General features: G+C 50.7%; 3 protein-coding genes across 6 annotated transcripts in view; 1 reads left to right on the top strand and 2 right to left on the bottom strand.

Annotated features, from left to right (window-relative positions):
• LOC106824540 (adenylate cyclase type 10-like) overlaps window positions 1–4,328 on the top strand; it is a 37,078-nt gene extending 32,750 nt beyond the window's left edge. The window contains exons 26-32 of the mRNA XM_044776636.2: window positions 840–1,044; window positions 1,133–1,229; window positions 1,692–1,810; window positions 2,073–2,190; window positions 2,634–2,832; window positions 3,343–3,556; window positions 4,088–4,328. Of these exons, the coding sequence (XP_044632571.2) occupies window positions 840–1,044; window positions 1,133–1,229; window positions 1,692–1,810; window positions 2,073–2,190; window positions 2,634–2,832; window positions 3,343–3,556; window positions 4,088–4,155 (1,020 nt within the window). The 3' untranslated portion in view covers window positions 4,156–4,328. The remainder of the gene's footprint in view (window positions 1–839; window positions 1,045–1,132; window positions 1,230–1,691; window positions 1,811–2,072; window positions 2,191–2,633; window positions 2,833–3,342; window positions 3,557–4,087) is intronic.
• A 4,617-nt stretch (window positions 4,329–8,945) lies between these two features.
• TREML1 (triggering receptor expressed on myeloid cells like 1) lies at window positions 8,946–18,684 on the bottom strand. Its single transcript, XM_014831029.3, is given in 6 exon segments — window positions 8,946–10,483; window positions 10,829–10,881; window positions 11,380–11,465; window positions 11,842–11,956; window positions 14,275–14,607; window positions 14,805–18,684. Coding segments are annotated over 6 exon segments (945 nt in total). The 5' UTR covers window positions 14,848–18,684; the 3' UTR covers window positions 8,946–10,168.
• Window positions 18,685–18,835: 151 nt separating this feature from the next.
• On the bottom strand, window positions 18,836–23,924 carry TREM2 (triggering receptor expressed on myeloid cells 2). 4 transcript variants are annotated; one of them, XM_070514968.1, is made up of 5 exons: window positions 23,491–23,924; window positions 21,644–21,994; window positions 20,121–20,211; window positions 19,199–19,392; window positions 18,836–19,111 (listed from the first exon to the last, which is right to left on the bottom strand). In XM_070514968.1, exons 1-5 carry the CDS (start codon window positions 23,528–23,530, stop codon window positions 19,095–19,097), a joined length of 693 nt encoding a protein of 230 aa, XP_070371069.1. In that variant the 5' UTR covers window positions 23,531–23,924; the 3' UTR covers window positions 18,836–19,094. The 4 variants fall into 4 exon arrangements, with proteins under 4 accessions (XP_070371069.1, XP_070371067.1, XP_070371068.1 ...); XM_070514966.1 differs by having other exon boundaries at window positions 18,836–19,121; window positions 23,491–23,745; XM_070514967.1 differs by having other exon boundaries at window positions 18,836–19,121; window positions 19,199–19,320; window positions 23,491–23,684.
• Between the last annotated feature and the right edge of the window lie 1,238 nt (window positions 23,925–25,162).

Raw genomic sequence — 25,162 nt, 5'->3', positions numbered from 1 at the left:
GATAATCCCAAGATTTGCAACCTGGACTTCTAGAGGGATAGAGATGCTCTTAATCAGCTTGCAGAAGTCTGCAGAAGGAACAGGTTTGGAGAAAGATTGGGAGCCAGGTTTTGGACATGTTTGATTTAAGATACCTATTAGACATCCAGCTGGAAATGTTGAGTAGGCAGTTGAATGTACAGTATGGGGTCCACAGGAGAGGTATGGGCTGGAAATAGAATGTGGGAGTCATCAGTGTATAAGTGGCATTTAAAGCCATGAAACTGGTGAGATCACCAAGGGGATGAGAAAAGGTCCAAGGACTGAGTTAACAGCTCCAGTGTTAAGAGGTCAGGGTCATAGGAGAAACCAGGAAAAGAAACTGAGAAGTTGCCAGAGAGACAGGAGGAAATCTAAGAGATGTGGTGTGTCCTAGTCACCTGGTGAAGACAGAGTTTCAAGAAGAAAGTCATCAACTATGTCAAAGGTGCACATGGTTATAAGAGAGATCTAGGCAGCACTTTTCTAAGGAGCAAGAATCAGAGGCCTTAGAAAAAACACAGAAGAGATTTGGTAAATGTTTTGAAGGGGAAAGTCTTGGGTTGGAGAAAAAGAAGAGCAGCAGGTGGAGAAAGTGGTTTGTTTAAAGAACAGGCAGTGAGAATGGTCAAATTAGAAGTGCCGGGGCGAGAAGGGGCATGTTTTCATAGCCAGAGAGGAGACGAGCGGTAAGGACACCAGGAGTCCTGACTGAGTGAGCAGCAAGGTACCAGAGTGGGCACTTAGGCAGGAGGGGACACGGTGGAAATGTGGCGTGAATGTACAGTTGGAATATTCTGCCCCGTGTTTTTGCCCCGCAGGTTGTCTCTGCCTACGTGGCCCTCTCCCAGTTCTCCCAGAACATGGGTGACAGAGAGAAGTGGCTGCACTGTGAGCAGATGGCCATTCAGAAAAGCAGCCTGTGTTGGTTCTCCAGGGAGGGGTTGTTGGCCACAGCCCAGCTCATGCAGGCCTTGGCCTACACCAAGCTCTGCCTTGGCCATCTTGACTTCTCCATCAAGTTGGGTAATGGCACTCGGGGCTGTGGGCCCAGGGCTTTTAGAGAGGCCAGGTTCACAGCTAGACCTCACACAATACTCTTTAACCTCCTTAGGTTTTCAAGCTCATGAGATATGCAGACACCTCAAGAAACCAGCGCTAGAGAATCTGGTTCTCTCAGTTCTCTTCAGATCTGCATTTCTGAAGAAGAAGTATTAAGATCATTTTCTTTCATTTTTATTTGTTGCCTAAGGGGAGGGTATGATTTCCCGGAGAAATTTGGAGTGGTGAGGGAGATGCTGTTCCATTTCCACAGGCAGAGCTGTCTCTTCTCTAGTCACGCCAGGAAGCATTGTCTTAAGTGTGGAGGGGAGGTCAGGAGTGGAAATACAGTGTCTGAGCTGCTACATATTCCCGTTTTGTTTTCTTTTTTTCATTTTTCTCTAGAGAGGTAGGGACTTTCAGTAGCTCAAGACCCTGGAAACTGTCTCAGAGGCATTTTCCCACTTCGTTTCCTAAGAGATAAGTCTGAACCCAGGCGCAGATGCTCTCTATAGAGCTGTGGAGAGGAGATCTAGGGGCTGTTAGGCTGCTTTGATGGCGTAAGATCCCCCCCTCTCCTGCACCATCCTTCCTACTCCCTCGCTGGTCCCAGTAGCTCTGTCTCTTGGCAGATTTGATCTGTGTGTCCATGTGCTGGAGAGTCAGTGGGCGCTCATTTCCCAGGGTCATGATGTCCTTGGCCTGGCCTGCTTCTATTCTGCTTGCTTAGATCTGCTGCTCTATGGAAAAGGTAAATCCTGCGCAGGGCTCTGCTGCACTCCTGAGGTATTCAGACTTCAGGTGGGGCCCCAGATTTGGAACACAGGCGATCATGAAACTGTCCCTCGGGCATGGTCTCTGCTTCTAGCCCCCGGCCTTAAAGTCTAGGAACCATGTTGTGATTCAGGGGTGTCTGCCTCTCAGGTGTTGTCTCCTCCCCTGTACCACACACCTTCTGTACCAGTTCCTACATGGACAACTCATGCTAGCCTGGTTACCCTCTTTGTCCACAGGATTGCTGTGTCGTCCTTTTGGGGAGTGTCTGCGTTTCATTCAACACTATGAGCACAGCTGCGTTCTAACCTCGCAGAGCAATGTCATGCTGGGGGTCCACTCCTCTCTGGCCATGTGGTAATATGGGGTACCAGAATCTTACTCAGGAACTGTGGGCAAGGGTAGAAATTTAAGGACACCATGAAGTCATTTAAGCAATCGCCTTTTACCCCTCCAGGCAGGACTATTCCACATCTCTAACCCACCTCTAAAGACCGTTCACCTCCCATTCCCCCCATCTTATCAGAAGGGTTCTTCTTGTCCTGTAACAGGTTTGGGCCTGTATGTTGAGGGTCAGGTTTAGGGTTATATTGAAATGCTGGATGACCCACGGCAAGGCTGAAGATCATTGGTCTCCTTTTAAGTCTCCTTGCATGTGAGTTAGTAGCCTTGGCTACTTTCCAGCATCACAATTCTGACTGTCCAGGAGGTCTTAGAACCATGAAGAAATGATGGTTCTGTGAAAAGCCATGGTTGGTAAGCAGGGGACAGAGCTGAGAGCTGCGATTCTTTCCCTCCAGGTTTGCCCAGGGCTCGCAGTGGAACCTATTTGAGCACCACTTCTCCAAGGCTCGCCAGTTGGTGAAAAGAACCAATGCCTCACTGTTTGGTTCACACGGCTTTGTTCGATTCCTGGAGTGCCACGTGCTCATGTTACAGAAAAGGCCAGAGGGTCTCTTCATGCGTATTCCCCCAGAGACTCATAGCCACACCCTTAAGGTGCCTGCTTCTCCACTGTCCTTCAGCTAATGCCTAAGTTACACTTTGGCCCCGTGGCACTCTTTCTGCCACCTGTGTCTCTCCCTTACTCTTCTGCTTGCTGCCTCTGTCTCTTTTTACTCCTTGAACCCTTTTCTCTCCACCTAGAAAGTCTTTCCACCTACCTCCTGTGCCCTCCCAGATATTCTTGGATGTAGGTCAGGACTGGATTCCTTAGCTTTCTACCTAATACCATTAAAACGTTGACATTTAGTCCTTCTCAATGGACCCACTCTGGCTCAGTCTGTAATTTGACACATCTCCCTACAGCCCTGTCTTCTGAGTCTAAGACATTCCAGTTCCTCTGTATCTCAAACCAACTTTCTGAGCCCCTTTGCCATCAGTAGCTCCTCCCTGTTCCCCCAGCCCTGAGTGAGTATGCTGAGTGGGGACTGCTGTAAGTTCTGGTGGAGTGGAGCGGAGGGAAGAGAGTACTAACCCCTGGGGTAATGGACCCTCCTTTCCTTTCAGTACTTTAAGGAGTTCTTCTCTCGATGTGTGACCTGCCCTGTCTATCACCAGTGGGTCTCTGAGCTTAAAGCCTCTGTAATGAGATATGGAAAGAGAGAATCCATGTCCATGACCAACATCATAGGACCTTTTGACACCTGCTTCACCAGGATTTGGATAGAGGGAGACTTCCCGGAGGAAGACATCTCCTTTGAAGGAAATTTAGGAATACAGAGTAAGCAGTCTTTCCTGGAACCCTTGTCTGAGAACAGTCTCAGAATCTTACTCACAAGCAGTTGAAGGCTGCACCTCCAAAGTAGGGAGGTGCAACCCTTCAAAGTAAGGACACACAGGTATATGGAGTTAGTCCTTGCTCCAGAGGTAATTATCATCCTCTCACTAGTGCTAGATCCAGCCTAGACGGACAAGGATCCCTTATATTGTTAAACAGCATAACAGCCTTTTCCCAGCTCTTTGTTTCAGTATCTATAATCCTTAGGTGTAGAAAGTTCCTCCTTGGTCCCAGCTTCAACAATAAGATTGTTCCCTTGGAGTGGCTGGATGGTCACTAAAGGAGAAAGAAGGCCCTACATATCACAATGTAATGTCTGTGAAGGTAAATGTTAGGATGTGGGCAAGAAAAAGAGAGGAAAGAATATAGCTCCTTGCCTCAGGGCTCAGCAAATCTCCTTTTTCAGGGCCATGAGTTAAATTTGTAATTTGTAATTCTTTGTGTTTGTGATATTCTTTACGTTCCTGCGTTCAGGATTTGACAGAGTGGCTGATGTCAAGGAGAATAAGGATGAAGAAGAAATTCAAGAATGTATATGTTAAAACAACAACAAAAAATCATCTGAAGGGATCATGATTCTCTTATTGTATAGAAGACAAAGAAAATGCCCCAAGTTCTCCTTTTTAAGATACTGTATAGTGTACATATTAAATATGCTAGCCTTTTACAGTCACCACTGTCTATATCTTTGTCAAAATAAAAGCCTGTGTTTCTGAAGCGTGAGACTTAGATCTTTCTTAACTCCCAAGTCATTAGCACGACTGTGGAGAAATGAGAACCAGAGGTGGACCAGAGGCCCGGGAAGCTTTGAGGTGAATGGATCCCATCTTAAGTAAGGTGGGATCCATCAGCAGACGGAAACTCAGCCCTAATGACGAGGTTGTCGATACTTAAGGCAGGCCGCAGTGCAAGTGCTTTGGTGAGGCCCTCTTTGGGCACAGGTGTGGTAATGGGCTCCGAAGAAGTCAGAGTGTCTTTTGAGAGCTACAGAGGGCTGTGGGAATTGTTTCTCCTTTGCACTGTGTGATTTGGGCATTCCCACATGAATTCCCACATGAATTTCCATGTGTCTAAGTGCCAGAGAGTATATGACTCCAGCTCTCTTCTTTTTGTTCTCCCTTTTTGGAGCTGCCATCTTTGGCCTTTATCTGTTTGATAGTCTTCCTTCCACAGAGCATAATCTTCCCATGGATTTTACACTTTACAACTCAGTTATCTGGCATTCGTAGTCAGTTAGCTAATGTTATGATAGCCACCATTTAGTGTTCACTTCCTCTGTGCCAGGCACTAAGTGCTTAAAATGCAGTCTTTAAATCCTTATATTAACTCTGTGACACAAGTACAAAGTTATCCTGTATTAGAGATGAAGAAACTGAAGCTTAGAAAGGTTTTACCTCAAGAAACACAGCCACAAAATTGTGGAGCTGGGATTCTAACTTAAATTTGATTCCAGAGTTTATGGTCTTTACCACCAGGCTGCACAGGCTTTCATGGGACCCAGCCTCTAGTAGGCTATCCTGTACCCAGGATGCTTCAACACTGGAAGGCCGGGCAGGGAGACGTTTGGGAAAAGGAGGCCTGTATTTGCCCTCTGAATCATCCCGTCTAGTCTGTACATTCCCTCCTCCCCCGCTTCTCCCTCCTCTCGTTACCCTTCCTCCTCTCCCTCTACTCCCCGCTTCACCCCTTCCATTCCTCCATCTCATACCCCCTCCTTCCTTTCTCCTTCTCACCCACCTACCCTGAGCTCTTCCTCCACCCCTCCTTTAAATATAGAGTAGTGGTCAGGAGCAAGGACTCTGGAGCCAGACAACCTGGGCTCAAATTCCAACTCTGCTGCTTACTAGCTGTGTTCTTTTGGGCATGTAATTTATCTTATTTATGCTTCAATTTCCTTTTCTGTAAATGAGGATAGAAATAGAACAAAAGAATGTCATTGTGAAGATTAAATAAATATAAAGCACTTAGAACAGTACCTGGCACACAGTAAGCACTCAATAAATGTCAGCTGTTATTATCAATTTAATTTTTATATTTAAAAATAGGTAATACATTTATGTGGTATAAAATTCAAAAGGAGAAAAAGTGTATAACAGTGAGAGTCTTTCCCATTCCTGTCCTCCAGCAACCAGTTCCCCTCCCCAGAGCTGATCTGTTACCACTTCCTTGTGTATTGTTGCAATATTCTATGCACATGCAAGCAGTAGTATGTATTTACTGCATCCTTCTTTGCCGTAAATGGTACTAAGTAGACTTACTGTGTTGCTCCTTCCTTTTTTTTTTTTTTTTTTGGTGATTATTTTCCTTTTGGCAATTTTTAATATTGAGATAAAATTCACCCTTTTAAGGTTCAGTGGCTTTTAGTATACCAACAAGTTGTGCAACCATCACGGCTATCTAATTCCAGAATTTTTTTTTTTTTTTGAGGAAGATTAGCCCTGAACTAACATCTCCTGCCAATCTTCCTCTTTTTTTGCTGAGGAAGACTGGCCCTGAGCTAACATCTGTGCCCATCTTCCTCTACTTTATATGTGGGACGCCTGCCACAGCATGGCTTGATAAGTGGTGTGTAGGTCTGCACCTGGGATCCAAACCGGTGAACCCCGGGCCACTGAAACGGAGCTGGTGAACTTAACTGCTGTGCCACTGGGCCAGCCCCTCCAGAATATTTTTATCACCCCAAAAAGGAACTCTGTGCTCATTAGCAGGCACTCCCCAGTCCCTTTCCCCCAACCCCTAGTAACTGCTAATCTATTTCTGTCTCTACAGATTTGCCTATTCTGGATATTTCATATAAATGGAATCAAAACATATGGCCTTTTGTGTCTGGCTTCTTTTACTTAGCATAATCTTTTCAAAGTTCATCCCTGTTGTAACATTCCTTTTTATGGCTGAATAATATTTCATTGTAAGGATATGCTGCATTTTATCTATTCATCAGCTGATGGACTTTTGAATTGTTTCCATTTTTTTAACTATTATGAATAATGCTACTAAATATTTGTGTACAAGTTTTAGTATGAACATATGTTTTCAGTTCTCTTGGGTATATACCTAGGAAAGGAATTTTTGGGTCATACAGAAATTCTTTGTTTAACTTTTTAAGGAATTGTCAAACTCTTCTCCAAAGTTGCTGTACCATTTTACATTCCCACCAGCAATGTGTGAGGGTTCCAATTTTCCACATCCTCCCCAACACTTGTTATTGTTTGTCTTTTTGACTATAGACATTGTAGTGGGTGTGAAGTGGTATCTCATTGTGGTGTTGATTTGCATTTCCTTAATAACTAATGATGCTGAGCATTTTTTTATCAGCTTATTGGCCACTTCTATATCTTCTTGGAGAAATATCTTACAATCATCAGCCCATTTTTTAGTGGGCTATTTGCCTTTTTATTGTTGAGCTTGAAGAGTTTTTAATATATTTCGGGTACTAGACCCTTATCAGGTTTGGTTTACAAATACTTTCCCTCATTATGTAAAGTGTCTGGCAGTATCATTTTGCGGCACAAAACTATTTAGTTTTGATGAAATCTGATTTATCTGGTTTTCTCCCTTGGTTGCTTGTGCTTTAAGTGTCATACCTTGGAAACCATTACCTATTCTGAGGTCACAAAGATTAACTCTTCTCTTTTCTTCTAAGAGTTTTATAGTTTTAGCTCTTACATCTAGGCCTTTGATTCATTTTGAGTTAATTTTTGCATATAGTGTGAGTTAGGTTTCCAAATTTGTTCATTTCCAAGTGGATATCCGATTGTCTCAGCACCATTTGTTAAAGACTATTCTTTCCCCCATTTAAATGACTTGACACTCTTGTTGATGTATGGCTTTATTAGATGTATGAGTTTATTTCTGAACTGTCAATTCTATTCCATTGGACTATATGTCTGTCCTTATGCCAGTATACACAGTCTTGATCATGGTAGCTTTGTAGTAAGTGTTAAAATCAGGAAGTGGGAGTCCTCCAACTTTATTATTCTTTTTCAAGATTGTTTTGGCTATTCTGAGTCCCTTGCATTTCCATATGAATTTTAGGGTCAGCTTGTCAATTTCTAGAAAAAGGACAGCTTTAATTTTGATAGGGATTGTGTTGAATCTATAAATCAATTTGGGGAGAACTTCTATCTTAACAGTATTAAGTTTTCTGATCCATGAAAGTGGCATATCTTTTCCACATATTTACATCTTAAGATGCTTAATTCTGGGGCCGGCCCAGTAGTGCAGCAGTTAAGTTCACACGTTCTGATTCTCGGTGGCCCAGGGTTCGCTGGTTCTGATCCCAGGTGCGGACATGGCACTGCTTGGCAAAAACCATGCTGTGGTAGGTATCCCACTTATAAAGTAGAGGAAGATGGGCATGGATGTTAGCTCAGGGCCTGTCTTCCTCAGCGAAAAGAGGAGGATTGGCAGTAGTTAGCTCAGGGCTAATCTTCCTCAAAAAAAAAAAAAAAAAAGCGTAATTCTTGTTTAATATGTGAATTTTCCTCTGAGAACTTCTTAAGCTGAATTCCAAAGGTTCTGATAGGCAGCAACTGTCTCATCATGTTGCCTGCATTTTCTTTGCCCTGTTTATGTGTGTTTATTATAAAATTTAGAAGGTCAGTATTTTCATCTTAGAAGTTACTTTTATAAACTATGACTTTGGTTGTATTAATAAAGTTAACTCCTATATCAGGACCCAGAAAATGGAGGCCACTCCAGTGGCCTAGCCCCCATCAGAAATCTAACCCTAAGATCTAAATCTAAATCTAAGCCTGCACTTACAGAAACACCTGTGAAGGAAACCTAAAATATCACGATCACAATCCTCCAACTCAGCTTTAGCAGCGTTACCGTACGCTAGAAAACAGGACGTGCCAGCCTTAGAAGGAAATCCCTGACCCCCAGCCCATCATGCCCTGTGTCGGAGTTGCCTCTTCTAACGCTCCATAAAAACTTACTCTTGCCCCAATTCCCTGGGAAGAGGGCTCCACCGCTTGTGAGGCACTGCGCTCCCCCAATCCATGGACTGTTTTCCCTTGAATAAAAGACATCAAACACATTACTAAATTGTTTTAGTTTTGTCATTTGACAGTATTCTCAGACTTTCTACCATGAGCAATGATGGAATTAATATATTTCCCTTTCCTCCTTCCCTTTTCTCCACCAGCCAACTGATTATCTTCCTTAGTATCTTCCTTTGTGCCATTAAATATACTTTTACTTCTGTCAGGTCCTAAAAAGTTAAAAATACATTCAGACCAGGGTAAGTTGTTCCCAGAGGGGTTCTCTTTAGATTTTATTCGGCCCTTCCCCTGCATTCTCCCCCCACCTCCACCTCCCCTCCCGACCAGGAAGTCCCCAGTGGTCTTAGCCAGGGAAAAGGAGGCTTAGCTGATTGCACAGGGGACAGAAGTAAATTTAGGTTCTGTCACAGGCTGAGACTCTTTGGGGAAGCTCGGAACATCCTGGCAGAGCTCCCTGAAAATAGCATCAGCAGGCTTAACACAGCTGGGGCCTAGGGCACAGCCCCTGCCTGTCCCTTCTCCTGAGGTGCGTGGACCAAGCTTAGGACCCCTCCAGAGGGTGAAAGCCCTTTATGCCTAGCTCTCCATGATTTTAAGATGACTGGGTTCCTGAGCATCCTCATCCTCCCATCTCAATATGGGCAATACTTTCAAATTGAACAGTTTCAGAAGAAGTCCTGGCATAGACAAAGGCTGCCCACCCCCAGCCTGGGCAGCTTTCATTTATGCTTAGCCGTGGCCACATAAGTTCATTCCCCTTCCCTCACCCCCAGGCTCCAGAGTTCAGGCCAAAGGGAACAGTGATGCTAGATGGCCACCGCGTTGAGAAGAGCCAGTTCCGGTAAAACTGATGTCTCCTGGTGTTTGAAAATCCTTTGTCCTGCCAAGGAACAGCCTTGGCGCATATTTCAGTTTCTGTCCTTAATCCTGTTTCTCTTCAGCCGTGTCTCTCACACCCCATCTGTCCTGAGTCTCCTTTAAGTAGTCATCAACCCCCTCCTCCCACCATATGCTGTCGCCTCATAGCCACTTGTTTAGAAGGTGTAGAGAAGACAGCAGAAGAGGTCCTAGACTCAAACAAATGAATCTGTCCTTTCAGGTATCATGGGAATACTTGTGAAGAAGCCTTCTTGGTGCCCCTTACACTGCGCTGCAGTATCCTGACAGGGAGTGAAACCACTTCCCCACTGGCAGCACAGGCAAGAGATCTTAGGGCACAAACTCTGGACCAGAGTCTTTTCAGTTCACAGACCACCTGAATAGTCAGACTCGAGCCTTTTCCTTGCCCCTCAACCATCAAGAGCTCATATATCATAATGTAGAATTTATTTAGCCCAATGGTGTAATGGCAGAGGAACCAGCATGGGGGGCTTTCCCGAGACACCTCAATCATAAGCAAGCATCACTTTCCAGGTCAGAAAAGACAAGACAGTAGATTAGATCCTAGTCCCTAGTTGCTGTGACATGCTAAGGATCTAGGGCATGGGCTGGCTGGATGGATGCACTGAACCCGGGGAGGTCTCTGTGAGCATACAGTGTGGTGAGCAGCTTAGCTGGGGGGAGTCTGGCTATTAGGTAGATCCTGGGCTGGCTCACAGGAGGCTTCTCCACCCTGGTCCCCTCCAGGGAAGATGACTGTGGCATATGTCACAGGCTTGGGGCAGGTCAGGACCTTAGGAGGCAGAGCGGGCAATGAGGATGGGGCTGGGAGTGGGGATTTCCCTGATGGGGGATCAAGAGGTAGGCTGGTGTAGGTGGTATTGTCGAAGGAAGGTGGTGAGTCGAGCCTAACATGTGGTACGTCCGATGGCAAACTGACAGCCAGTTCAGAGTCACTGATGTGGTGGACCACTGAGGAGGGGGTCTGGAACAAAAGCAGGCAAGTCAGGCAAAGAGAGAACCCTCCCTCGGCCCCAGTTCCCTTTGGTGGGAAGCCCAGGACCACAGTGGCTCCGTCTCCCAAATCCTGAGGATGTCAGTGGGTGAGAGGGCTTCACTCTGAAGATTTTGAAGCCCCAAGTTCCTCTCCTAATCTGGGAAGGTGGGAAGGTGGGAGGCCACTGATGCCAAGTTTACAGAATTTAGGAAGGGAGTTTGGACCCTGACTGGTCCAAGTCTTTCCTCCACCCCATCCTCCTGGAGCTCCTCAGTGAGCCTGGCAGATGGAGGGTCTGCAGAATCTGGCTGGGGGCCGACAGAGACCTCTTACCGTGCCTGGAACTCCGCTGCTCTGGAATCGGCCACAGGCACCACGCCTGTTTCCTGGCAGGACAGAGGACAGCAGGACAGTCTGCTTCCTATGCCAGCTCAAAGCCCATCCCCTCACTCCTTTCTGAAACCTCTTTCCTGGTCCACCCTCCCCACTCCCACCAGCAAACATTTACGCCCCCCCCCGCCCCTCCCCCCTCCCTAGCCTGCCCTAACTCTCCCACCCACTTCCTGCTCCTGCAGCTCGCTTCAACCTGCCTCAGCACTCAATCCAGCTCCTGAAACCCTTTCCCCACCTTCTCCAGTCACCTGTCCTCAATCCCACTGCCCCACCCTTTCCAGTCCTTGTCTTTCCCCAGGCCTGCTCCCCCTGAATCTCCTTCCTCACCTCCACCCCTCAGTCACATGGATTCTAGGGTCTGGGGCCCTTGCCAAAGCCCAGACAAGCCCAACTGTAGGGGAGCAGACCTGGGTTGCCGGCCTCATCTGCAAGACTTGTTGACACAGGACCACCAGGGCCATGCTGGGATGGGCAGGTGGACAGCCACCTACCTTTCCTTTTGGCCATCACAGCAAATAGCACCGCCGCCGCCACCAGCAGGGCCAGCAGGAGCACAGCGCCCCAGATCAAGGGGATGCTGAGGGACACAAACGGATAGGTGAGCTTAGCCCTGAACCCGGCGGGAGCTGCTCGCCAAGAATCCTGCAGCAGTGGCAAAAGGTGCAGTTCTTGGTGAGCCATTGTTGGGAGAAGGAGGTTTGGGGCATGGAATGAGGAGGGCAGAAGAGAGATACACTATCAGGGTATCCTGGCTGAAGACCCACCAGAAGGAAGGGACCATTGCTGAACTGGGATAGACAGGTATGTCTGTCTGTCTGTCTACACCTGATCAGAAGGTCCCCAGGCAAGGAAGGAATGATAAAGTTTCCCTTTGATTTAGTCTGGGGCTCTAAACAAGGCGTGTCTTCAGCACCGCCCTTTCCCGGGCCCCCAAATACAGTTCTAGTCAGTACCTCTTATCCTGGCTGGGTTCCGGAGGGCTGGCGCGGCCTGCAGGGTCTGAGGAGGGGCCGTCAGCCAGGCTGCCAGCCTTATAGTTCTCTTCCTCCTCCCCACTGAGGCCAGGAGCTGCGTTACATGCAAATATTTAATGAGCACATACCCAGTGGGGCAGGGTTCAAGGGCCCGTTGAGGTCTGAGGGATGGGGAGTGGACCTGACCAAGGAGAGGTCCCCAGTAAGAAGTTCAAAGAAGGGGGCCTTAGGATATTCCTCAGGGGCCTCTCATTCTGGGGGTCACGGAATGGCGCTCTTTATGTCTTTACCTGATTGTGAATATGCCCACTTTTCCCTCTACCACTAGCCCCCGCCCTCTTCCCCCTGCATTTCATCTCCTTCATCTGCTTCCCTGCACCCCTCTGGTCCTATCAGGCTGCTCACACGTGTGGAAACACCAACCGGGTAATCTGTGCCCACCTCCACTCCCCACCCCAGAATAGGTTTCTCCACTCTCATCCTCTGTGGCGACCTTGCACCTGGCTCTCATCAACTGGTCTCCCCAGCACAGCCTGTCAGGCCTCTCCACGCACCTGCAACCATGTGAACCCCCTGCAGGCTGGTTGAGCCCCATCCCGAGCTCAGGATCTAAGGAACTCTGGGGTCATCCCGACCCTTGCTGAGAGCCTTGCTTGGACCCCGAAACTCAGTTTCATAACAAGGCTTCCATCATCCCTACAACACACTCGACCTCTGGCTGGTGGGCCCAGGGTTGCTTTCTCTGGGCCTGAGGATCTGTCTCGGGAATCTGGCCAGTCCTTCTAGACCCCCTGGGATGGGGGCCTTGCCTTGTTCTTAGAGACTCATCATTCCTACGCCCCACTCCACGCCAAACCGGGAACTGAACCTGCTGAGGCCCCAATCCTGCTGCATTTGTCCTGCCCTCCCGGTGCCTTTTAAGCCACTTTGGATGAAACTCTCCGAAGCTAAACGCTTGCCTGAGCTGCCACCCACATCCTCCCTGGATACCATGCTCCATCCATCTGCCCGAACAACCATCATCTGCAGCTGTTGGGGTCCCCAGCACCTACCCCACTGCAGGGACCCGTCTCCCTGCCCCCTCCTCCCAGTGCATCTCGTCACATTCTGCTCTTTAGGGAGGTATAACCTGGAGTTCCTGGACTTTAGAGGGTCGGGAAAGAAGAACAAAGGATGACTGGGATTAACAGGAGTGTATTTATAATACAAAATAATAATCGTGGTCTCGAGATGAGAGCGATCCCATGACAATTTAGTTCATCCTCACAAGGAACAGATGGAAAAGAAACCAAGAGAAGGGAAGTGCCTTTCTCATTTCATTAATTGAGGATTGGGCACAAATTACTTGAGAAAAGGAAGACCTTAAAATGAAAAATTGTCACCATCCAACAGAGAAAGTTAGCAACGGTCTCTGCTCCTGCAGGTAGCTGACCATTTCCCTCTAGAATGTTTTTTTCTGCACCTTATTTTTCTGAAAAAAACTTTTTTACTATTTTAAAATTTTCTTTTAATAAATGCTTAGACATAAGAAAGTTGTAGACCGTGAAAATGAAGCCTGCAGAAATAAAGTGCTTTCTTTTTTTTTTTTTTGAGGAAGGTTAGCCCTGACCTAACATCAGCTGCCAATCCTCCTCTTTTTTTTTTTTTTTTTTTTTTTGCTGAGGAAGACTGGCCCTGAGCTAACATCCGTGCCCATCTTCCTCTACTTTACATGTGGGACGCCTGCCACAGCATGGCTTGCCAAGCGGTGCCATGTCCGCACCCAGGATCTGAACCTGCGAACCCCAGGCCGCCGAAGCATGTGCACTTAACCACTGTGCCACTCCCCAAAGTGCTTTCTATACTAAAAATAGGGTTGAGAATATTGGCTTAAATGTTAATGACACTTTTCCGGTTTTCAAAATGGAATGAGTTGAAGTAGTTCAGGCACTGACTGTACCCTGCCTGGAGGTGAGGGGCATGCTAGATACTCAGTGAAGACTTATAAAATTAAATCAGATACGAATTCAGTAATTTTTAAGCCATCAAACCCATTATTACAGGAATAAAAACCTGGAAGATACAAAAAAATTAATTCCAGAATTAAAACTTGGTTTCAAACATTTCCAAGAAAAGAAAAAGTAGCTTCAAGCATGGTGAAAATGCTGGAGGAGGCGGCCACGGCCACGGTGAGGGAGGAGGATACGCCTTCCACGGGGAGACCCGCCCGGGCCGAGGGGAGGGCATTGCTGATTGGCTCATTTATCTCAGACTCCTCACCCGGTTTGGTTTCCGTTCCCTGAAGAGCTGTCAAAACGGTATCTCCCCCCAGTTCCTCCCCCAGTGACCCCCACCTCACAAGGACCCAAGAGCAGCAGGCGGGGGGCGGGGAGGGCGGGTCAGAGGGGCAGTGGCCGGCCTAGGATAACTCACCCGCAGGGAGCACCTCCAGAGCGACTCTGTGCACCGTCTGGGGCCCGGCGGTTCCCTCCACCACTCAGCCGTACTCCCCCACATCCTCCTCCCGCAGGGTAACCATCTCCACCTGGAGCAGGCCGCTCCCCATGTCGGTGAGAAACGTGCGCCTGTGCCCTGGGGCTCTGCGATCCACAGCCGACGTCACCAAGGGCTGGCACCCCTCTGGCCCGAAGCGACACCACACCTTCCGAGCCTTGATGTCCTGGGGTCGGTAATGGCACTGCACCAGAATGGAGCCCCCCACAGGTGCCTGCAGTTTCTCGGGGAGGCTGTCAGCCGAGCCCTGGCCTAGGGAAAGAAAGGACGTGGAAATTCTGGGCAGGACCTGGGAGCACCTCCCAGCCCACCACTAGCACAAGGGCACAGGGACCTGGAGGCCCACCTTCTAGGCCCCACACATGTTGCTGTTACCACAGTAACGCCAATCATTCTTGGGCATGAAGTGAAGTCTTTGGGCCCAGAGTGCAGCTCCGTCTGAACCTTACCTGCTAGTCCCGGGAGCAGCAGCAGGAGCAGGTGGGGGCCCATGGCTGGGCAGGGAGATGTCAGCTCTGGGGCTTGCCTGGACACTGACACAGCAATGCCCTGGGGGCAGGAAACATCTGCCTCAGACTGTCACATGGGGCTGTCAGTGACCAAGGGGTGGGAGGCAGGCACTGGTGGGCCCCTCTATGGTTGGGTATGAGGAGGCTTTCCAATTCCTGGTTGGCTCAGTGCTCAGGAACTGACCTTGAGGGTGGGGGTGGACAAAGCAGGGGAGAAGGCCTGAGGAAAGGCAGCTGGCTGGGCCCAGCTAAGGGATAAGGAGGGAGGAGGATGGCAGCCACCAGAGAGCAATAGAGAAAGAGGGAAGGTGATCTTCAGGGTCCTCCCTGTGTGGAATCTGAGGACGCAGAGCTGTGAAGGAGGGCTGTCAAGTTTCCCACCCACAGTCCAAGGCCATTCTGATTCTAGGTTCTGTGCGAGTGCCCCGCCCAGGCTGTCAGGAGATGGTCCTTCTCCTGCAGCACACCCTCGCAGCACGAAGTCCCACCTCGACGGTGTGCCCTGGACCGGCCTGTCTTCATTTGTTGGGCTGGGTGCTCTCCAGACCCTTTCAATGTGGACCCGTACTCTCCACTTCTGGGAATTGCATTATTTCTTCAATAATTACTTCTCCGTTTTCTTTTTCTCCCTCTCTGTTTTTCTGGAATTCCTTGATTAGTGGAGAATTGACCCTCAGGTATTCACCTCATTTTCATACCTTTTTGCTCCCATTTTCCATCTTTCTGTCCATTTTGTTCTGATTTCTAGAAGGGATCCTTATCTTTTTCTTCTGTCCTTTCTATCATTGTCTTTTAAATTTTTTTCCTTAGTGGTTTTTTTTTTAAAGATTTGATTTTTCCTTTTTCTCCCCCAAAGCCCCCCAGTAAATAGTTGTATATATTTTTCAGTTGTGGGTCCTTCTTGTTGTGGCATGTGGGATGCTGCCTCAACATGGCCTGATGAGTGGTGCCATGTCCCCGCCCAGGATTCAAACCGGTGAAACCCTGGGCTGCCGAAGCGGAGCATGCAAACTTAACCACTCGGCCACGGGGCCAAACCCCTCCTTAGTGTTTTTAATTTACAGGATTTCTTATTCTCCAAGCACTTCTTATTTACAGCGTATTATTTTTGTTTCATGAATCACTCTCCTCTCTGTTGGGAGATAATTCTCCGTGAAGATTTTCACATTTCTGCTTGGTTCCAGGGTGACTGAACAGCAAATTTGCCTCAGGTGCTAGACATGGTGTATCAGCTCCAGAGAGCTCTGCTTACATCCATGCCTCCCCCACTCCCACCGCCCCCATGAGATCTGTTCATGCTCCAGACTAAAGGTCTCTCTCTCTCTCTAAAGAGGAAGATAGGCCAGTAGGCCAGACGTGCTATATAAGCTCTAAGTCTCATAATTTGGGGTTCCTTTCCCATGACTCAAACCGACTGCCTGTCCAGGAAACATCTGGCCCTCATTCACATCCCTCTGTGTAGAATTGGGGTTGGGGATCCTGCGCAGACAGTGAGTAATAAACCTCCTGACCTGGGAAAGCAGGGGGAGCACTGGAGCTCGGAGAGACAAGAGCAGGCAAGTAGGGGGTGGCGGGGAGGGCACATTGCCCCGACCTGGACAGTTGCCCTGCCTCCTCCCTCTCCCCTGCGCTCTCCCTTCCTTCCCTCTCTCTGCCTTTATCTTCCTTCGGGAACAAGGGAGTCAAGAATGGGAAACTTGGAGCAGGAGCCTGAGAAAGGTGGCTGGTGTGGTAAGCTGAGCCTGGTGCAAGTGGTGATAGGGTGACCAGCAGTTCCTAGTGGCCCAGGACGGAGGATTTTCCTGGGACACGGGACTTTCAGTGCTAACACTGGTGAAGTCTCGGGCTAACTGGATGGGTGGGTCATCGTGGTGGGTGATGCGGAAGTACTTCTCTCTGTCCTGCCAACACGTATCAGGCTTTCTTTGATTTCCTTACAAGAAAGTTATTTTCACATTAACAAGCCTCCCGGGAGTGGTGTGTGGAGATGAGACCTGTCTGCAATATTTAACCGAATGCCTAAAATGGATTCAGTCCTCTGCTGGGGACCCAGGACAGAGGTGACCAGCAGGAGCCTGGCCTCCAGGGAGGTGTCATAATGTTGGGCGTTAGAGAAGAGGAAGAAAGCCAGTGTTTATGGAGTACCTACAGCCAGACAGTGGGCCAGGGACTGTCACTAACGGTATTTCTTTCAACCTCACAGAAACCCGGTGAAGTAGGGTTGTTTTGTTTTGTTTAATAAGAGAGGACCCTGAGACTCAGAGGAGTTAAGGAACTTGCTTAACGTTTCTTAGTAGGAGGCAAAGCTGAAGTTTGAAACCAAAATATCTGACTCCCTTCGGTCCAGTGTGCCCCCAGTGTGCCATTCAGTCCAATGGATCCCCACATTGGGATGCGAGGCAGGGGAATCCTGATGGCAATCCAAATCCAGAGGTGGATGTTTCCGACATGGCAGAGCAGGAAAGAGAAAAGGCCGAGTGCCCAAGAGGAGGAAAGTTCCAGCCGCGCTCCACTGCCAGGCACCCCCGGGCGCCTCCTCTGCCACCTCATCAGCCCTGGGCACCAGATGGGGCAGGAGGGAGGTGGAGCCAGCTCAGTTTGGGCTCAGCTCAGTCTTGGTGCCTAGACCCTGCCCGGGGACACAATGAGGAAGTATCACGCGCCACCGAGTCAGGAAGGCCAGGGAAATAGATTAGACCAGAGTCCTGGAGCTCCGGGGCAGGGCCAGCAGAGCAGCCTCAGGGAGGTGGGCAAGTCAGGGTGGGGGCAGGGCTGGGGCCGGGGGAGTGATGTTTCGATGTGAGGCTGGAACTCAGGGCTGCATCAGGGGCTCTTTCCCAACCATTCAAAACCCCAGGTGCCCACGGCCAGGTTAGAGGGCAAAGCAGCCACATGCAGCCATGGCCAGAAGGGCTCCTGGCCTCCCAGCTCTCTGAAACCCAGGACAGAGAGCCCAGGTTGCGGTCAACTCGTTTCCTCCTCTTCCTGGCCGCCCACCTGGGGAGGTCTCCATCCTTCACTCTTAGCCCTGGTGCTGAGTGTGTATTGAAAAGAGAACGGAGCTGCCCTGAGCTGCCCTGGCTGTCCCCCCGTCCTGAATGCTCTCCCCGTGCTGTGCTCGTGGTTCACTTCCTCGCCTCCCCCAAGTATTTCTTAAGTGGGACTTCTGACCACCCTTCAGAATTGCTTCACCCCCGTCCCTTCTGAATTCCCCAGGCTCCAACCATCTGACTGACTGATTTATTGTGTTCGTCTGTCTTCCTCTCCTCCCGCCAAGACGTTGCTCTGTGTGGACAGAAATCTTTGCCTGATTTGTTCACTGTTGTGTCCCCAACACCTAGACTAGTGCGTGGCACAGGGAATATCTGTCGAATAAAGAAATAAATACGTGCGTAGGATTGAGCTAGAGGGAAGGCCACCTTGAACGCCAAGTGAAATTTGAATTTCCACCCTCTACTGGGGACTTCAGGTAAATTCTTTCCCTTTTAGGCCTCAGTTTCCCTTCTGCACAGTGAGGGGCTTGGACCGGGAGCTCCCAGCTCGGGTACGCTGCACTGTGTAACTTAAGCCCTGGTCGTTTCTCTGGAGGGGAAGTAACATGATGAAAGCAAAGCTCCAGGGAGACGGATGGATGAGTCAGCTGGGAATTGGATGGATTTGGGGGTGGCGGGGGGCGGAGGGAGGCCAGCAACAATCTTGGGGAACTGATGGACAGGAAGCAAGAGGAGATGAAGCCTAGATACTGGAGAAATTCAAGAGGAAGAGGCTGGGCTTGGTGATTAGCTCTAGGGAAGGGAGAGAGAAGAATAGAAAGATTGGCCGATGTGGAGCCTGTGAGGATGGAGAGACGTGGTATCCTAAGACCCTAGGCCTCAGGAGCCAGACCTTTGATCTTGCCCTCATCCAAATTCTGTCTCCTAGCCAGAGAAAGCCTTCGTGATGCCCCAAACCATCCACGTGAACACGGTCTCTTGGATTTATTTGTGAGAGTGTTTAATGTCCAATGTCTAGAAGTTGATAGATGTCCTTTCCACCTTCCAGGCACACACATGCACACACGCGCACACACGCATCCCTGCTTCCAGGGTCCAGGAGAAGAAGGATACAGGCAGAGGAGCCTTTTGCCAAAGCAAAACCAGGAGTGTTGATGGCCTAGCTGTTAGTGTGCAGACTGCGGTGGTCTCTGCAGACCTCTCCCAGACCTCTCCTTCCATGTGGGGTCCTCTTCTCTCATGTGTCTCTTTCCCCTGCAACAGACTGAGTACTCACTCTCAGCCCCACCCTCCATCCCTGCCCGGTCCACCCCCAACCACCGCTGTGCTCTCCAAGCTTACCTGTCAGGGTTTGGAGCTGGTAACCTGGGTCATGGCCACGGTCTGGCTCACTGGCCGGGGGTGTCTCCTGTTTCTGCCCATGCCAGGCCACAGCCCAGATGGCACTGGCTGCTAGAAGCTTGCTGAGAAAGATGCAGGCCAAGAGGAGAAGGATGGAAGTGGGTAGGGAGGGGATCTCCTCTTCCACGAGGCTCCTTGGAGAAACAAGGAGGGCATGTGGGAGGCCTCGAGATGGCCTACAGACTGGAATCTGCTCTCGGAGAAGCAATGGGGAGACAGAAGCATCCAGGGACTCAGGGTACCTCCCGACCCAGCACCATCCCTGGCACAGGGTCTTGTGGGGCTTGGGGGAGCCTGTGGACAGGAGACCTGAGTTCTAGGCATGGATCTGCCTGCTGAGTGTGTTTAAACACATCACCTTCCCTCGCTGTAGTCTTCTGTCATGCGTGATGGGGTGGTATGGGGTGTGTGTATGCATGCATGTGTGTGTGCACATGTGCACTCCATGGTTATAAACAATGTTTAAACGCCAGGACACAGGCATGAACCAGTCAGAGCTGATTCTGGTCCTACCAAAGGAGCCGGGATCTGGGGTCCTAGGTTTATACTAAAATACTACAAGTTTCATTGTTGCTGAATTGTGGGGATGTCCAAGGGCTGCCAGGGGAGACCGTTCCGGAGTCTTGGAGCAGCCACTATTTCCAAACTGTTATGGAAGAATTGCAATATTGTAACAACTGGCACAGTCATACCAACACCCACTGGCTGGTCGGAGGAGCATTTAGACAAGATCCTATCCAGGCCCTTTCAGGCTCTAATTGCCTTGGAATTTGTGGTTCTGGGACCCCCAGCCTCCACCCATGCCCAGGCTACACAAGGTGGAAGCCTGCCCAGGGGTCTCAGGAAAGACCCCTTCCTGTACCTGGAGATGCTGTGCTCCACCTGGGCATCCTCGAAGCTCTCAGACTCCTTGGGTATCCAGAGATCTCCAGGCTCCTGGTGATCCAGGGGGTCTGTGGGAGACAGAGCCTGTGAACTTCTCCTTGAGGCAGCCCGCTGCAGAAGAGAGAACACTTCTCGGGGGTGAGGCCCCCGGACTCTGGTCCCGTACGGATCAAGCTGTTAACCTCGCTGAGCCTCACTTTCCTCACCTGTAAAGTGGAGTGATTGGGAACACCTCCTTAATAATAGTGTCACAGGATTCCGTGGGGGCATCCAACAGTGCCCAGCACCTCCTAGGAGGTCAGAAAGTGCAACTCCCACCCTCCCGTCGCTCAGGGTCTTTGGGAAGATCAAATGGAATGATGGATGTATTTGAAAGTCCTGTGAACTATCAAGCTGCCTACCAACTATGGATGATGATGATGATGATGATGATGATGATTTTACTGCCACCCTCTTGGGAGTTGGCTGAGCCTTAGACCCTGATAGGGCTGAAAATTCATGTCTCCTCATCCCCTATTTCCATTTCCTACTTAGAAAAGTGGTGGAGGTGGGTTTGGGTCTTGGGCAGGCGGTCTCCCCTACCCTCCCCACCTTAGACAAAAGATACTCTGACCCTCATTTCCATGATAAGGGGCCATATTGGGGGGGAGGGGTTGAGAGAGAGTCGAGTCAGACAAGGGATACATAGCCCCACATTTGTTCTTCTTTGGGTCACAATCACGCTCTGGAGATGCAGGCAGAGGGATTCCCTGGAGGGCATCCTCTGTGCAAAGCTCAGGGGTGGGGAGGACTCCACTGCCGCCCTGTCTCACCCAGTCAAGCCTGGAATGAGGATCCCAAGTCAGTTCAGCAGCAGGAGGCTGGGGCGCGAGCCGTCACTTACCCCCAAGGACTTTTAACTCTCTCATCTCATATGTGCTTCCCAGGAGCCCTGTGGGGTCAGCAGGACAGACACCATCATCTCCACTTGAAGATGAGGAAACAGAGGCCCAGAGAGGTGAGGTGCATCGCCCAGGGTCACAAGCAGTGTGCCTTTCTGGGATCGGTTTTCTATACCAGGTGGGTGCTTAATTTATGCTGGTGGGTTGGTCGGGTGGTTGGGTCGGGTGGACGGAATAAATGAATCTCCTCTTACTCCTTGAGGACCACCTACAGTGTCCATCCTAACTGGATGCCAAGTAGATAAAGCCATTTGGAGAAGCAGGACCACAGCTAGCTCATATGGTGCCTTGTGCAAATTCAAGAATAGTACCCTTCCTGCAACGGACGCAGTCCTGCACCAGGGAGCACAGCCTGGAGAGGCATCAGGGCTGCCCCGTGGCCCCCATGTGCAGTGAGCAACCTGCATAACCATCCATGGTGGCCACGAGTTGGGGAACAAGATTCACACTGTGGGTTTTCCCAGGGTCCCCCAAAGCCCAGAGGGTAGTGCTATGCGCAGACACCAAAGCCATGAGCCCCAGCCCAGGGGTGGGCCGGAGGTGTCAGCTGCCCACTCACCAGCCAGCACCTCCACCAGGACCTTCCTGAGGGTGTCAGCCTCGCCACCATGGAGGCTCTGACACTGGTAGAAGCCAGCATCGTGGGCTTGAAGATTCCGCAGTGTGATGGTGAGTATGCCACCCAGGGCATCGTCGGTGATGACTGTGCTCCCATTCCGCCTCCTCAGGAAGGACAGCAGCCACAAGCTGTGGGTACTGACCACCTGCTGGCACGGGCCATCTTCACCCAGCTGGCGACACCAGGCTTTGCGTCTCCCCCAGTGCATCAAGGAGTTGTAGGGGCAGGAGACCTTCAGGGACCGGCCTGCCGTGCCCTGGAACACCGTGGTGTTGTGGCCTCGGGACAGCTCTGGGGGAAGACATTCATTCACGCCTTCATTCATTTAGCAAGTGTTTCTTGAACACCCACTCGGGGCAGAAGGGGCAGAAATCCTGCCCTTCAAGAGCTCAGGTTCTCACACAAGTTGGGAGAAGGTGGCCCAGCTCGGGCGTGTGTTTGTGGGAAATGGGGAACCAGGAAACCCGGGTCCTGGGTCTGGCTTGATCACTACTGGACTTGCTGGATGTCTTTGGAGAAGTAACCCACCCTCTCTGGTCCTATTTCCAGAGACACTTGTCTTGAAGTTCCCTCTGGTTCTAGTCTGCACATCTTCTCCTTGTCATGTGCGACCAAGACCCCTGCTCTCCCTCGTCCATCTCAAGAGAGCACGACCAGTGACCCTTTCAGGCCCGGGGCTGGTTCCAGGGGGCTGGGCTGGGCACCCTCTCCCTGCCCGGCCATGCTTGCTTCCTCTGCAGCTGCCCACGCTGGAACCAGCTCGGCATTCTCCTCTTCCCTGACCTTTAGCTTCCAGCTTCCCTATTTCTGTGGCTTTGTTCCCCTTTCAGGAGGGACTCGTCTCAGAGCTATTTTTGGGGAGACATGAGCCTGCTATTTTGGGGACCCTCCTGGGGTGGGGAGATGGGCTTAGAGCGCCAGCCTACTGCCTGGGCAGGGGCTGCAGGGGAGTCCCCCGGACCCTCTGCCTCGGCTTGCCCTCTCTTGGTTCTCCCTTCATCCCATCTTCAACCACATGGTGACAGAAACTTTGAAGATAGCATCAGGGCGCCGGTGCCTGCCTTTTGGAACCAGACAGACCTGATGAGCTGTGCCCCCTCCACGTGTCATCCTGTCCATCCCTCTGCCTCTGACACCCCCCACCCTCCCCACTCCACCCCCAGCTGAGAAGCTGCAGGAGCAAGACTCCACTGGGACCGTCTCTCCTCTCACCCTGGTTTGCCTATTGCTCCGGGGAAGCAGGCGGCCCCCTCCCCCAGTGGGAGGAGGCAGTTGTGTGTGAGAATCTGGAGTGTCAATCCCCCCAACTCAGTGACAGAACACTCCAGTCCCGTCACCTCCCATCCAGGGCTGAGGACAAGAGGGCCTTCAGCACAGGAGGGGGCACCCCGGAGATGCAGACACCCATCCCAGGTTCTCGCCTCCTGCCGTTCCTCCCTCACACCCTGCTGCTCCTCTGGGGCTGGTCTTATGCTCAAGTGGTTCATAATTTTAGGGGCTCTAACCAATGCCCCCCAAAACTTCCCCCAACTGTGGCTAGTGCCTGAGATGCCATAAGAACACTTTCATGCCTCCACAAGCATGAGGAGTCTGATGGTGGGTTCTGACACTGGGAGGGAGGGAGCATGAAGAACGTGGGCTGGGATGGGGGAGAGAAGGGTGCAGAACACGCCATGGATTTCAACCGCCTTCCTGGTGCGGCTCGGCACTCCCCACCCACCCACCCGCTCTAAACTGAAGGAAGGGAAAGGAAAGAAGGCATCGACGGCAGAGGGAGGGGAGCCTACCTGCAACAGAGAGCAGGATGAGCAGCAGGAGAGGCTCCATGTCACCCTGCGCCTGCCGATCCTTGTGCAAGATCTCGTCTTTCCCTTGCCTGCAGAAACGAGAGGGTCAGGCGCTGCCCACAGGAACTGGCTCCCGAGGATTGAGCAAGAGTCAGGACTGGGGTCTGGCTTTATGATCCAGGGAGGGGGTGTGAGGGTGGGGGAGGAGGCAAGAGGAGGAGCCGGCCGCTGCAGGCTGGCAGCAGGCGGCCGAGGATCCCAGACCTCTGAGAGGCCAGCCTGCCCTCCTGCCCATGCCAGCCAGAGTCACCCCACATGGCTAGGGCTGGTCAGGGTCCGAGGCAGCTCTGCCTCCTCACAGAGTCCAGCCCAGGGATCCCTGTCCTCACAGCCATGTTCAGACCTTCCTCCAGCTGCAGAGCCTGCCATCCTCTGGCTCCAGCCTTGCAAGGGATGGAGAACAGCAGCTCCTCTTGGAGGCCAGGACTCGCACACAGTCCCTTCCAGTCCTTCCTTCCGGGCTGGCATCCCTGCAATGTGGCAGCAATTAAAGAACATAGCTCTGGGGGCCGGCCCTGTGGTGCAGCCGTTAAGTGCACATGTTCCGCTTCAGTGGCCCAGGGTTCGCTGGTTCAGATCCTGGGTGCGGACATGGCACTGCTTGGCAAGCCGTGCTGTGGCAGACGTCCAACATATAAAGTAGAGAAAGATGGGCACGGATGTTAGCTCAGGGCCAGTCTTCCTCAGGCAAAAAAAAAAAAAAAAGAGGAGGATTGGCAGTAGATGTTAGCTCAGGGCTAATCTTCCTCAAAAAAAAAAAAAAAAGGAACACAAGCTCTGGAGCCAGACTTTGTGGCTTCCAGTCCCTCCTTCCTTGCTTCCTGTGTGTGTGACCACACATTTGTAAACTCTCTGTGTCTCGGTTCCCCTATCTGTGAAATGGGAATAACAATAGTGCGTTGTGTCATTGGGAGGATAACATGGATTTCTACAGACAAAGTGCTTTAGAACAAGGCCTGACGCACAGTAAGCACTCAATAAATATTAACTAGTACTATTGTCCTAGTTAGCAGGGGAACGGGAGAATGGGCCTTCTGGGAGAGGGAGAATTTTCTCCCTGGAATCTCCAGCCCACGTTTAGCCTCCTTTGCACACTTGGGCACCTCCTGTGTGCACACGCTCACACGGGCATTATTTTCTGCACACACACATACACACACCTTGAACTCCTGACCATCCTATAGGACGGGAAAAGACAGGACATGTCCTGGAGTTCTGGGGGTGGGGTGTGCTTTTTCCACAGGTGCGGGTCCTGTGAAGAGTGACTGAGGCACAGGGACCTGCATGTGCAAAGGCACACAGCGATCCAGTCAGGGATGGGGTAGGGGGGAGGGGAAGCGATTCCCAGGGGCAGGAAATTGAGTTGTGCTGGGGGAGTAGCAGCAGAGGCTGGAGGAGCCCACAGGGCCTGTGGATGATCAGTCTGCTCGGGTTGCCTGCCAGCCTTCACTGATTTGCTCTTCTAGTCACTTCTTTACCCATATTTACTGTGCATGTGCCACATGCTCAGGGAATGTGCTTAGAGATGGGGACTTCATGGCGACACCAGACAGTCCTCCACTTAGAGAGCTGACCGCCAAGCCCTGACCTAGGGGCCTGGGAACTGAGGACT

The sequence above is a fragment of the Equus asinus genome, chromosome 8, assembly GCF_041296235.1.
Source record: "Equus asinus isolate D_3611 breed Donkey chromosome 8, EquAss-T2T_v2, whole genome shotgun sequence".
Taxonomy (NCBI): domain Eukaryota; kingdom Metazoa; phylum Chordata; class Mammalia; order Perissodactyla; family Equidae; genus Equus; species Equus asinus.
The sequence above is the reverse complement of the archived record's forward strand: the minus strand, read 5'-3'. Positions and strand labels throughout refer to the sequence as shown.

Coding starts and splice junctions, on each gene's coding strand:
- TREM2 (XM_070514966.1), bottom strand. CDS start 23,530: ATGGAGCCTCTCCTGCTGCTCATCCTGCTCTCTGTTGCAG. Junction 19,393..20,120: donor GTGGAGCACAGCATCTCCAG/GTACAGGAAGGG, acceptor TGTTTCTCCAAG/GAGCCTCGTGGAAGAGGAGA. Junction 19,122..19,198: donor CCAGCTCCAAACCCTGACAG/GTAAGCTTGGAG, acceptor GTGAGTACTCAG/TCTGTTGCAGGGGAAAGAGA.